A 14,593-nucleotide genomic window follows, 5' to 3' on the forward strand; every position below is an offset into this window, starting at 1 on the left:
CTTGACATCATCCTGAGTCAGGGAAATGTTAATCCACAATTCAAAATTGGTTTCAAGGGAGATTTATTTGAAAGATTTATTTGACTTTGAATTGAGAAGTTTAGGATTATGCATCTGATTGATCTTACCACTTAAAAGTGACAATAGCCACAGACACAATATGATGCAATGAAACAGACAATTCTGGTGTAATAGTGTCAAAGCCTATGTGTTACACATTACACTCTTATAATTCCCTCCCAGAATAATTTATAGAATTACAGAAAGATGTCTGGTTATCGTACTGCCCATTAAAACAATCTAATTTCTATTTTTGGGGGGGTCCACAGAGTGCTTGATACATGTGGAAAACCATCACCATGCTTGAGTGTCAAAGCCAAACTGAGAATTCCATGCATCCCATCTACACATGGAAATTCCAGAGATAGATTGTCTATTTTTTAATTCAAGAGTTTATCTAATTTCTTTTTAAACTATGTTATTGACTGTTCCACATCCCAATAACTGTATAAAAGGAATTTTTTTCTAAGCCCCCAGTTAAGTTTCTTGTAATATTGCTGTGTTTCTCAATAAACACTGCAAGTTGTTCAGTGTTTATGCTCTCAAACCTTTTCAGTATTTTCAACTTTATTTGAGCTCATAAACTAAGTTGACACTCCTTTGCACTCTGGGGGGTGTGCTTCTTTGTGGGAGGTGCCATTCTTGGGATGAGGTATTAAAGTGAGATGCCTGTCTTTCAAAAGGACATTGAAGATCCCATGACACAAGATGCTTGAAAAGAGAAGGAAGTTTCCTTGTGTCCTGGCCAACAGTCCTCCATTTACTTCATTGCTGCTTGTGGGACACTGCTACATGCAAATTAGATGCTGCATTCGCCTGCAAATACAGTACACTTAACAGAAATACACTGAAATGTTTTAAGACTTTTCAAGGTGATGCTGCTTTATCAAATACAAGAACTGTTGCTTGATTTCCCACAGCTCTCTTCTCAAGCTCTGGTAAAACAAACACCACCATTTATTACAAAACCTTTTTAATTAAAACCTTCTCTGCAAAACAAAGCAGACATTTTACACAGAGCTAGGATCCACAAACAGCCATGCTGTTTGTGAATCCTAATCCCTCCAAAACCAAAAACAATAACAAATTGGTCATTTTCAATCTGACTGTTTGTAGGACATTGCTGTGCGCAATTGGCTGCCACGTTCGCCCACAAATATATAGTCAATTCACTTTACAGTGTGTTCTGTGAAGCGCTTTGGGACGTCCTCCCGACGTGAAAAGCGCTATATCAAATGCAAGGATTATTATTATGCATTCAATGATCAACTTATCTGGTTTATTGTTGGCAATAACTACCTTGTCTTATGTCCTGTAGCTCATGGTTAGAGCACTCGCCTTGCGAGCGAGACACCTGGTTTCAATTCCAGGCAGGGTGAAATCTTTGGCAAGTTTCCTTACTCCACACTCCTAATAATAATCCCTCCAAAACAAAACAATAATAAATTGGTCATTTTCAATCCACGACTGGATTTAACAGGGACTTCCGTTTAACATCTCATCCAAAAGACAGCACCTCAGATAATGCAACGGCACTGCATTGGAGTTAGTCTAAACTGTGAGCTCAAAAACTGATTCTTTATTGTACCTCTTTATTGTTTGATTTTTATTGGGTGTATTGTGATAATGAGTTAGTCACGTGCTATAGTACCTTGCAGCATGCAAACAGGCCATTTGGCCAAACTAGTTTACAACAACAAATTCTCACAAAATGTACCTAAATAGAACCAATCAACTCCCCACAATTTTCAGCCAAATCTCCAAATTTCCATGCAATTCACGACAGATATTTCCACACTTTTCTTTTGACCCATCTTATGAGTTTATGAGTTGATCATTTGATTCCAACAGTCCCAGGTTTGATCATTCACTAGGTGAGCTCTTATTGCATGGAGTGGTGTGTTCGTTTGTAAAAATGTGAGTGTTGTATTGTAAAGTGGATTGATTGGTTTTGTGGGCAAAATAAAGTGGGAAAGAATTAGTTTTCCTCTTAAGAAAACTAGGGCGAGGTAAATATATATATATTTATATATAAATCTATGGGAAATGTATATGGTGCAACAACTAATAACCACCATTTGCATTGTATTTGCACATTGATGCCATTAAGCTTTGTACTTTGTTACAGTTGTATTGAAGTGGTGGTGCAATTGGGTCCTGGGCTGGCAACCTTCAAATCATCAGAAGATTGTGCTGTATAGGTAACTGAATAAGAGAGCAGAATGCATACCATACTCTCCAGAAGCAACTCTGCCAAACTAGATGCACAGTAACAACGTTGAGTTATTTTAAGCTAATCCACAGTTATAATTTGGATTGTGGTGTCCTTTTCTAAATAAGGACATGAATTGTCATCAATGCTTGAAGGACTGGTTCTCTGGATGGTAGTGAAAGCAGCTGTTTGCTGTTCATCTCCATTTTACTGAACTGAGGGAACAGCTGCAACAACTGGGTTCTTGTTTGCTGTCTGATGTAGGGTTTCCTCTCAGATTCCCTATTCTCAGGAGTACTTCAGGCACTTTCCTGAGCACATCAGTAGTCTTTAGTCTTCGAGTGCAAATGTGTACAAATAGTATTTTGTTATAATAAATAGTAATACTCATTTTATATAGTGGCTTATCATGACATTGAGACGTCTCAAAGCACTTCACTGAATATATTGTAAAGTGGATTGATTGGTTTTGTGGGCAAAATAAAGTGGGAAAGAATTAATTTTCCTCTTAAGCGTGCTATAAATTGTGTAGCTCTCAATAACTAAATACTTTGAGTTGCAAAGTGAGTAACCATGATCTGATAATCGTCCATGCTTCAGTTACAAAAACTCTTGTGCTGTCAGAAGTGTGTGCTTTGAACAGCGGTTCAGAAAAGTTTAATTCTGTTCATTGTTAAGTAATTAGATAATGTGTTAAGTGGTTAACCAGTTACAGACACAGTTTATAGATAGCTGAAATTGGGTCGGCTGATTCTCACTGTAAAATTGAGAACCAATGGTGTTGCCTTGATGTTTTGCTGAAACATTGCTAAAACATTTATAGTTGTTAGAAGTTAAGAATTCAAGATCTTTAAATTTCATGACCTACCCTATCTTGGCAACCTTCTCTGTAAACCTAAACTTAAGCACCTTGGGTGAGCTCCCAATGTGAAAGGGATTATAAAAATGTAAATTTGAATTGTATGGTTGTTTGGGAAACTTAAACCTGCTGTCTCCCTTGCTTCTCTCTGCCCCACCATTGATGGTCGAGATTTTAGACACTCTGGTTCCAAAATCTTTCTGCCTTCTGGAGAATATTAGGCACACGTTGGCAAGAGCCAAGGCAGAACTGTCCAGCGGGCTTCCTGAGGCTTATTGATTTTCACATTTCATTGCCAAGCATATCATCTCGGAGCGAGTTCAGTTCACCTCGCCGGCAAGGAGGACAGTCACTAGTTGGTCATTGACATCATACAAGTGCAGGTTTAAGCCCGCACTAGGTGGAAGGCAGGTACCAGGAACTCCCTGTGATCTTCCTGGTGAACAACACAGCTCAGCTTGAAACGTGTGACTGTATGGCTACCATCAACCTGCTCACAGCTCAACACACATACCCTTACCATTGAGTGATGGTTCCACCAATTCAAGGTGTGAAGCTTGAACAGCAGCTGCTTACCTCTCTACACATCAATCGGGTGGATTGCAAGCCCTGGATATATGACCGTGTGTTAACAAATCCAGACAGAGGTAGCTACTTCCAACAGTTGTCGTCCAAGCCTCACGTTTTTTTCATCAGCTATTTGACGGACATCTGCCTTCAGCGTAGTGGGAGGTCCTTTATAGGGCATCTTATGATGTGCCAGCCACCTTGATGTCCAGGTTGAATGCCACACACCAGGTTAACTTAGCACCAACTGCTTAATCCTCATGTGAGAAGTTTTGTTAAATGGATGTTTCTGCAGAATCCACCTGTCTTACAGGGTTCTCAGAACAGGCCAATGGATGGCAGAGCCTCCCTCCTTATTTACCACAGGGCAATCCATCTCACTGCTTGATCCAAGACTTTGCAAATAAGCTAGAGGAAACCTCTCCACTGCATTTCCATGAGCTCAGAAATATAAAGAACTATTTAGATATAGATCTTGTAAGCCACGATACCTCATTTTCCTACATGAAGGGCACTATATAAATGAAGATTATCATGACTGAGCAGCAGTTTTGCCATCAGTACATTTTTATTCACAGTTTAGAATTGATATATGCATGTGTTGCAAATTATGGTTCCTGATTATAGGAACATGAATTCATCTGCTTCTATATGTATAAAAATTATACACATTATACACGCACACGTGTATGTATATAATTTTATAAACATATAGATGCAGATTAATTCACAAACTGCTAGTTTATCAGGGGTTCTCATTTTGTCTTTCCTGGCTTAGTCACTCATTGTAATCGCCTGCAAAATCAACGGCGTGATAACTCGCTATTATCAAATGCTGTTATTAAAACTTATCCATTTCAGCACTCACCATTTCCTTTAAACCATCTCCCTATATGTCCCAATATACACCCACCCCCAAACTCTTATTTGCTCTGCATTCCGTTGAATAGCTCACTTCAGTTGAGGTAAAAGTTTCAACCAACAACGTTACCTCTTTGTCTTAACTATTCTTTGACAACTGTCTGTAGATGTGAAATTCCACCTTTGGTGTCTATTCTAAATAGTCACATGTTTCATCTGCTTAGATACACTTTGAAACCGTAAAGTTCTAGCACCTGTTTACACTGCTGTAATCTTTTAGGCCAATTTGTGGAGCAATCACAGTGGAAAAAATGTGTTCTCATCTTGTATGCCCTGGAACGTGCTTCATTCATCTAATGTAAATCCAATCACTTGAGAAGATCTAATTGTAACAACCTCTGAACCAATGTTGAGTGAATGTTGCGAGTCACAAAAGTGGTAGCCATTACCACAATCCATTGAAACCTTAAAGTAACAAAGTAAATTTTACAGCAGATTATCAGATATAATCTGTAAATGTTAGTTCGGACAGATGACTTGCAAGTTGAAATGGGTCTTGAGTCAGGAAAGTGGGAAATGGCCAGACAGAGGAGCTCAAGGATGGAGTTCCAGAGAGAGAGAGAGAGAGAGAGGGCAAAATGTCTGAAAGCTCACCCACCGATGGTGGAGCAGAGTGGGTGGGAGACATGAAACAGGCCAGTGTTTGTGTGCGGCAACAGCCCGGTCAATAGCATTACAGGACATCACAGAGATATGGTTTTAATAATGTGAACTTGACTATTTATTCCTGCATTCTTTGTCCATATACTTGTGTATACTCAGGCATTTTATATTTCATACATCATTAAAAATAGTAAGGAGGGTAGCCTGTGTTCTGTAACTTTGACATTACTGTGAACTTAATGTTTAGCTTCCATTTTGAGGAGATGCAAGGTATTATTTTATATAGCAGATGCATAAATGTAAACCTGGAATTTTTGTTTGCTTGCAGTGAACAGAGTATATGCCAGGCACGGGCTGCTGTTATGGTGTATGACGATGCCAATAAGAAATGGATACCAGCCGGTGGAGCTACTGGCTTCAGCCGTGTGCACATTTACCACCACACTGGCAACAACACTTTCAGAGTGGTGGGCCGGAAAATCCAGGACCATCAGGTAAAGATTGCTCTTGTTCAGTGCTTCATTTTGTCCAATCATGTATGTTGTTTGTATTTGAGAACCTAAAGATATTGTTCGTACCCTCTGTTCCACCATCGGTGGCCGCGGTTTCAGCTACTATGTCCTGAAACTCTGAATACCCTTCCTCTATCTCTCCACATTGCCCCTTCCTTCCCCATCCTCAGATTCCGCCTGAAGACCTTACTCTTTGTCCGTGTCTACGGTCACCTCCCGCTGGTTTGGGGTCGTGCTCAGCCACTGTCAAGTGCTCCGGGATGCTACCCTGCATAAGGGGCACTATATAAATGCTAATTGTTCCAATATTAATATCCTCAGTTGAACTGTGCATTTCATTTTGGCTCAGTTGGTAACACTCTTTCTTGTATTTGGATCAGAAGGTTGTGGATGTCTAGTTGATGTATTTTATGCACTGCTTCTTTATAAAATTACTGCAGATGTATAACTGTGGTTCAGCTGTCCAGAGTTGGCATTATCTTGGCTTTTGAACCGTGCTGTGCATTTGTAGTCTCACACAGCAGGTTTAGATTAGCACTGCTGATGTATCTTGCTGTGTGACTCCAGATCCCCTTTGATCTGTGCTAAATGATTCAAGCATTCTACTTATTTCCCATCCCTGCCTTATATATAAGATTTGGGGAAAAAACAGTTTGCAGAATTCTGAGTGCTTTCTTGGAATTCTCTTGGAATTCTGCATGCTTGAGTTGTTGAATTTATTGCAATCTACAAATATTGACTAACATAAACCCTTCAAACCTAGTTCTTCCACTTTGAAGCTTTATTTGTATGCTTTACTAGTCATTGTCACATTATTCTACCCCACTCAAGATGATCATCCATATATATTATCTGTGTGTCGCAAGTGAGAGGATCTGGGTTTAATTCCTGGATGGGGCGAAACGTTAGGCAAATTTCTTTACTCCACAAACCTAGCAGTAAGTAGAAACACAGTTGTTAGTTGATTGGCAGATTGCTTTTCCGGGAGTAATAATCCGTTAAAAAAAATGGTCACTCAATCCACGACTGTTTGTAGGACACTGCTGTGCACAATTGGCTGCCACATTTCACCCAAAAAATACACAGTCAATATACTTTACAATATATTCTGTGAAGTGCTTTGTAACGTCTCAATGACATGATAAGGCCCTAGATCAAATGCGAGTATTATTATTGGCGAATGCAATGTTTGTTCTCATTGGGAATTTCTTCTTTCCACCCCCTTTGCGTCTTTAGATCAGAGGTGGAGTGAATGTGGACTTTAATGCCACAGAAGGCTGCAGATACTGAATTAATCAAGATAGTTCAAAAAGAGATAATTTTTTATGAATTAATCACCATGAAGAATATATGGAGAAATAGGTTTAGTAAAATGATCTGCTATGGTTTAAAAAAAATGGCAGAACACGCTCAATAGTCTCTTTCAGGGCTCATATCTGTGCTTAGCATCTCTTATAGCAGCGTGGATGAGGAGGGGGTGAGGGCGTCGGATTTGCAATCCATCACTTCTGAGGCTTGGCAAGTTGGTGGCCAAGTGTGCAGAGCCACCTGTCTTCAATATATCAAAATGTCTGCTGCAGACAGGTGCACTCATAGAGGCTGGCCTCCGCATTCTCCCAGAGCTTTGTGTGAGGCTTACCACAGCTGATGTCGTTTGTATTTCTTACGAAAAGCTAAATGATCAAAGGCGTTTGACAAAAGATGCCGTCAAAGTAATGGTGTACCCGAAATTTAAGGATATCAAATGCCTGGCTGATACATTCTGATCTCCACTCATAAAAGTAGCTCTTGATTGCATTTGACCAATTGCCACTCAGTGGAAGGTGAATTAAGAAAAAATATTTGCCAGCACACTATCCCAACCTTGGCAATCACAGCTCTTCATTAAATTGTTATTACACATGATGAAAAGCAAATCATAAGCTTTACAAGATGCATTCCACATGTATAGGTGCGTATTTTTTTAAACTTGTCTTTCAAGAGTGAACTCGTCTTGCTGGTGTGAAAGTCCACGATGCCTCCATTGTTAATTCTGGAGCCCTAAATCTCTTCACAAGCCCATATATTACAAACTGATTGCTTCATTATTGTTTACTTGTTTCTTTACTATTTTGTTTTCCCCTTTCATTTATACTCGGAATTTTGAATGATTGTTTTGGGCTCTGGCTGTTTTGAACCTTCTCTGTTGGTTTATTCTCGCCCGACTCCATTGGCTCCCTATCCTTCAGAGGATCCAGTTCAAGATCCTGGTCCTCACCTACAAAGCCCTCAATGGCCTCGCTCCACCCTGTGACCTCCTAACCCCCTACCAATCCACCCGCTCCCTCCGCTCAGCTGGCTCCGGCTGAACTGATGCACACTGTCCAGCGCCTTGGGATGTCCTCCCAACATGAAAGGCGCTATACAAATGTAATGTTGTTATATTTCTGTTGTCTCCCCTCCTCTTTTGCATGTTCACTATAGTAGCTGGATTTTTGCAAAATTAATGACAATTTAAGCCATTAAATCACATTGTATAGTCCCTGTTTTGTTGGCGTGATTTTTTAAAGTCACAACAGCGACAAATTGACCCAGCTAAGAACTATCTAAAAACAAAATAACATTCTATAATAAATGCAAATTAATTGACCATCCAGATCATCAACCTCTTTCTTAATTGAGTTGATTTAAATTCTATCAGACTTGTGATTTGGGTCGATGCAAATTTTCTCTCCCATTCCATCTCTATTTAAAAAAATGTGGAGCTTATTTTCCTGGTCATCAGGCTTGTAGTCCAAATTTGCAACACAAATTCAGATTTAACTCCTGATCTATTTGATGTTTGTGAGTGTTGCTGGAGCCAATGAACTACCAAGTTTGCCTATACAGTGCAGCCCCTTTGTATAAATGCAAATTGTTATTAAATGATACCAAGTGTTCACCATCCAGCCCTGCCTGGCTGAAACCGTTTCTATCAGAATGCCATTAGATTGAGTTTCCGCAGCTTGCCTGAGGATTTGCTGTGCCTCTTATTGATGTCTGTCTTGAAAATGTGTTATTGATATTTTCTACAGGCGAGTTTACTGCAATCTTCAAATACGTTCCACCAAAATAAATGCATGCTCTCTCACTAGATCAGGTGGCTGCCTTGCTTAATACAAGCCACTTCAAACCAATTTCACAAAATCATCCCAGTGAGCTTTATGTATTTAAAAATATAGCTTCTTCTCAAATGTCAATGTTTGTCACGGCAATTCCACTGGATTTTAACAGTGCGAGTAAGCCTGCTGTGAATGTTTCTAAAAGTAATCATACCTGAATTATTTGCCTTTGTGGTTCCTATGTCTACGTTACTCAGCTATGACCAGTTTCTGTCATAGAATGTTGCAGAACAGCAACAGACAATTTGGCCCATTATGTCTGTGCTGGTGTTTTTCTCGCATGAATTTAGTCAAATCCCCCTTTCCTGCCTACTTACCAATAGCATTTACCATTCCACTTCAAACTTCTATTTGATTCCCTTCTAAAAGCATTGATGAACTCTTTTCAATATGAGTTTGTGGCAAAGAATGTGGTTCGGAGTCAAACTATGCCACTGTTTAGCAATCTGAGATGCTATCCCATGTGAAGAGCACTATAAATGCAGGTTATGTTCTTCACTAATACCACATAAACATTTTTTTCATAATTTAGTGTTATTTTGTTTTATCCATTAAAAATATTTTACTACTTTTATTACATGTACATTTATGCGTCTCCACGTCAACTCTTCCCCATCTCCAACCACGGGCACCAACCGCTACTGCTAGCAACAAGCCTTCCAGAAGTCACTCGTGCCCCCCCGAAAATTGCCGGAATGCCACCCGCCGTTGGCCCGCTCACTCTCTGTCCAAGGTCCACAGTAACGCGGCCTCTGGTTGGTGACATGGCCGCCACAATGCTACCGTTTGTCCCTCACCCCATGACCGAGCGCCCTCTTCCGAGATCTTCAGTGAGAGAGCGCGTTTCATGGGAGTGGGTGAGGGATCGAGGTCACGAGGTGGGGGACACACCAATTGGAGGTGATGTTGTGACCAATCAGAGTTTGTGTTGTGGCGGACCACGGCATGTGGATTGGGATAAGCGACCCAGCGGGCGCCGTTACAGCGGTTGTTGAGGTTACTGCGGCATGAGCGGTTTCTGGAAGGTTCAGCAGGCGGCACGAGTGGTGGCATTCAGTGCTTGTTTTCTCATTTTATGTCATTTTATACATTGCTTTTTTATGTTATTTTGTATTCATGAAAAACACGTGGCTTCACACATTACACCTCTGTGTAAACAATGTTAAACTCTCTAATTATTTTGTAATAATAATAATTTTTCCACGTTGCGACATCTCAAAAGCGCTTCATAAGATATACTATAAAGTGGATTGCTGCGTATTTTGTGGGGGAAAGCAAGTAGTTTATCAAAGGCAATTTAACTTGGACCACCCCTCAATAAAATAGCTGTAATCCATGAATTCATAAAAGAACTAAGAAACTTGCTGAAGTTAAATGAGTTCAAATAGTCTTATCCACAGTAAAAGCTGATTGTATGTTAGCTGCAGCTCAGATTTGCAGGTTGGTGAGAGCTGAAGTAAAAATTTGGTAAGATTTTCTCTTTCGCTTGAACGTTCCTGTGAATAATTCAGTGAAGGGATTTCAGCACAGATGGGGAGCACACCAGAATGTCAGGAAATGCATTAGCTGGTGTGGACTTGAAAGCCAAGCACTTGTGACAACTCGCGCCATTACATCATTTAAACACATGCAACCTTGAACCTCGACTTGCCTGTTGCGTGGGTCTTCACATTATTCAGCGCAAAGCGATGATGCTTTCAAATACAGCAAGTCAGCAGGAAGAGAGGGTAAAAGTTCAGCATTGCGAAGGGCAAGTTTAGGTCAGACACCAGAAAATGTTTCTTTACACTGAGGTTAGTTAATCAACAACTGGGACAAGTTGTCAGGAAGAGTGGTAAGAGGCCAGGATATTAGACCTATTTAAGAAACTGCTTGGTGTTATTGAAAAGATGGTGGGCTGAATATTCTCAAGGGATGAGATCAAATTTGGACACATGATTTCCCTTACTTCACTGTGGGGTTTCCTGTTTCACCTAGAATTGTTTTCTCCACATTTCTCGTTTCTTGTTTCAAGGAGAATTTGATGCAGTATCCCTTTTCTGGCATTACCTTATATTTTACTGCAATACTACAATTTTACTACAATATTTTACTACAATACTGTCAGTTTTTTTACATACAAATCTATCCACAAGAGACTGAGTGAACCCAACCACTACCGAGGATTGGCACAAATTTCAGTGGCACAAGTTTAGGTTATTCTGGATCAACTGTGCTTTATTAACAAAAAGGATTCTTCGGGTGGATTAAAAAAAACATTGAGTTGCCTTCCTTCAATTCAACTTGGATGAATTACTCTCCCACCGCTGCGTGAGCCAAAGAACATTGGTTAATAGGTTCCTCCTCTCCTCCCAATAGGCAGAGAACATAGACCCAAGGCCCCTCTGGGTATTGTTCCCTTTCAGCAGTCAGCTTGACAAATGTTTTGAGCAACTTCCAAAATGTCACCACGCTTGTGTGGAGGGCACAAACAAGTAAATTAACATTGGTCATAAACATCGCCAGCAGGTTATTCTGAATATAATACAGTAGAAACCTAGTTTGCAGTCACCTTGGCAATCCAGCCGCCTCACAATTGCGGGCACATTTTCACAGTCTCTTTCATTGTCAATGTTAAAAGATAGGCTGTTTGTTTCAGTAAACCGGGCACCTCACTATTCAGGACAATATTCATTGATTGCAGCTGCTACAGTGCCCTCTCTGCTTTAAACGCATTACAAACACCCTCCTCCGCTACTAACTTACACAGTGCCTAAGCCTCGGGCTACAGGAGTCCTGTAGGTCAGTGGTTAGACCACTCGCTTCACAAGCGAAAGACCTGGGTTCAATTCCCGGCAGGGCGAATCCTTGGGCAAGTTTCCTTACTCCACATGCCTGATGATAATCCTTCAAAAAAATAATAAAATCGGTCACTTCAATCCATGACTGTTTGTGGGACATTGCTGCGTGCAATTGGCTGCCGGGTTTCGCCCACAAATATACAGTCAATTCACTTTATATTCTGTGAAGCGCTTTGAGACGTCTAGAAGATGTGAAAAAGCGCTATATCAAATGCAAGGATTATTATTATTCTCGCGCGGTTTCCTTGACACGGCTACTGTGGGCAGAGTGGGCTCCAGTAGCACATTTGCAGTGGTGATTGTTGGGATGGAAGCAGAGCGAGCGGGAAATCGACTTTGCCCGGCCCCGGTGGCCTAACCTAAGTTCCTGCGGCCAATTCTTGGTAAGTGCTGTAAACGTGCCACCATGGAAAGAGTTGTCTTTATGTGAGAGTGGACTTAATCAAAAACAGTAAGGGCAAAAGTCAGCTGTGATCTATGGCATTGGCAGAACACAAGTTGGATGCGTTCTCAAAAGGTAGGCTGAATACATGACAGCTTTTGTTTTAGATGTGACAATGCCTTTATGAGATTGCAAAGTATGGTTGTTGAATGTTCATCGCCCTTGCCCATTACCAATGCCCTTAACATTACATCAGTGACCTAAATCACCCGACCCTTTTCAGTAATCAGATCACCTCAATGAGCAGGTCACTTTTGCCCGATCACTTGAGCGACCGCATTAGTGAGGTTCTACTGTAATAAGAATAGTTGTTACATTTGATCGAGTGCCTTTCATGTCAGGAGGATATCCCAAAGCATTTCATAGGGTACACTAATACCAGCCACTGTATTTTGGGGCGAAAGTGGCAGCTGGTGTTGGTCACTGTAATGTCCCACAAACAACCAGAGTAATTGATCAATTTTTGGGGGATTGTTGTCAGGACACTAGGAGAAATTCTCTTCTCTTTTCGAATAGTTCTATGGGATCTATAATAATAGGCAGATGTCTCATCCGAAAGATAATTCGGCACCCTCCTCAGCACTACACTGGAGTATCAGTTTAGACTATGAGTTCCAAGTCCAGCTGAGCCTGGCTGACGCATTCTCTAAAGTAGGCAGTCAAATGCAGTTTTCAGATCAAGTGATTTCAGAGCTCTGGCATATCATACCATCAGGACTGAAGATTGGAACTTCTCTGAAAATTGGCTGTTTGATTAACTTTGGTTTACATGTGATTCAAGTGCTTGGGGGAAGGCTGTGTAGCTTCTACAGTCAACTTTAGCTGTCTCAGTCGATGGTCCAGCACATTGCAACTGTCAGTTCTCTGTAAGAGCAATGTTTTTAGGCCGCTCCCATATTTTTGTTTGTTTTTTCTCTATTTCTACCCCCGCCCGCACACACACACTTTCCTTTTCAAATATTTCTCTAGTTCCCCTTTAAACGTAAACTCCTGATGACGACTGCTCCTCAATCAACTGGTACATGCACCTACAGCCAAGACAATGATAGCTATCCTCCCACCCTATTTCCCAGCTTGGTCTCCCACATCATGTTTGTCTTTGTAAAGTCCTTTGAGGCATTCTCCTATATGAAAGGTACTATTTAAGTGCAAATTATTGCATGTTGTCAGCCCATGGCGAGGGAGGGTTCTGCTGTTGTGTCTATTCCCATCTAGTGGAATAGATGGGAACTGCACATACTGGTTCTTGGATGCAAAACTATGACCATGTGGTTGATTGGTACCTGTGCTGCTGAAATTGTTTATACCAGAGTTTAGCAAGTGTAAATTATGAGTACCACAAAGGTTTGTTCTTTCCCAATAGTGAATATTGCACGATACATATTCTATACTTTTTATACGAGTTGTATTTGATAGCATTGTACAAATATTTACCTATGTACCATTTAGGACATTTCAGAGTAACTTGTTTTGGTACATTCTTTGTTTTGATGTGATAAATGATGAACTGATATTAAATACATTTTCCTGAGTGGTTAAACCAAGATCCATAGGATTCAAGTGGACATTAACAACAATGCTTTGACCACTATTTCAGGCAAGCAAATGGATTTTTTCCTTCTCTAACATTGCTCCCTCATCCAGATTCACCCCCAAAGAAATCAGATCAATTGACTACTCATCTCATTGTTTTGAAGCATTGCTAGCACAGATTAGCTGCTGGCTTTACCTCTATTTTGTTCACTTCACTGATATTTAATATGCTACCCAATTATTTTGAGAGCCAATCAAGTTTAAAGAGGGAATTTTATAAAGCATAAAATAAGCAAAAAAGTTGCATTATGTGATCCTTGAAATAATGTACATATCCCAGCTCTTATATGTTAATGTGGATTTTGGTGCCTGTGATTTTCACATTTGGGTTTCCTACCAGGCCGCATCTTTCTGTAAGAGACTAATAAGGTGCTATATCAAATTAGAATTTTGCAGTGTTTGGTAGGATTTGTTTTTTTTTGCTTTGCTCTGGGGTGCACCACTAAGATTTTGTGAACACCCTCATAAACCACACAGTATATAAAATGAACTTTTATTTAATTATTTTATGATTTTGATAGGGTAGACATAGGGAAGATGTTTCCACTTGTTGGGGGAGACCAAAACCGGGGACCATCAATATAAGATAGTCATAAATAGATCAAATAGGGAAGTTAGAAGAAATTTCTTCACACAGAGAGTAGTGGGAATATGGAACATGCTACCATAAGGAGTTGTTGAGGCAAATAACATAGATGTATTTAAGGGAAAGCTAGATAGGTACATGAGGGAGAAAGGAATAGAAGGTTATGCTTGAAGGCTTAGTTGAGGAAGGGCAAAAGGAGGCTCATGTGGAGCATAAACACCGGCATTCTAATGTATGACATTTCTTTCTTACCTTGCC

At 40.3% G+C, this 14,593-nt stretch overlaps 1 protein-coding gene across 1 annotated transcript in view; it reads left to right on the forward strand.

Annotated features, from left to right (window-relative positions):
• The window catches only part of enah (ENAH actin regulator), a 122,332-nt gene that overhangs the window by 50,953 nt on the left and 56,786 nt on the right, over positions 1-14,593 (forward strand). The window contains 1 exon segment of the mRNA XM_042333271.1: positions 5,551-5,716. Within this exon segment, the coding sequence (XP_042189205.1) occupies positions 5,585-5,716 (132 nt within the window). The 5' untranslated portion in view covers positions 5,551-5,584.

Source organism: Callorhinchus milii, unplaced genomic scaffold (assembly GCF_018977255.1).
Source record: "Callorhinchus milii isolate IMCB2004 unplaced genomic scaffold, IMCB_Cmil_1.0 Scaffold3, whole genome shotgun sequence".
Lineage (NCBI taxonomy): Eukaryota > Metazoa > Chordata > Chondrichthyes > Chimaeriformes > Callorhinchidae > Callorhinchus > Callorhinchus milii.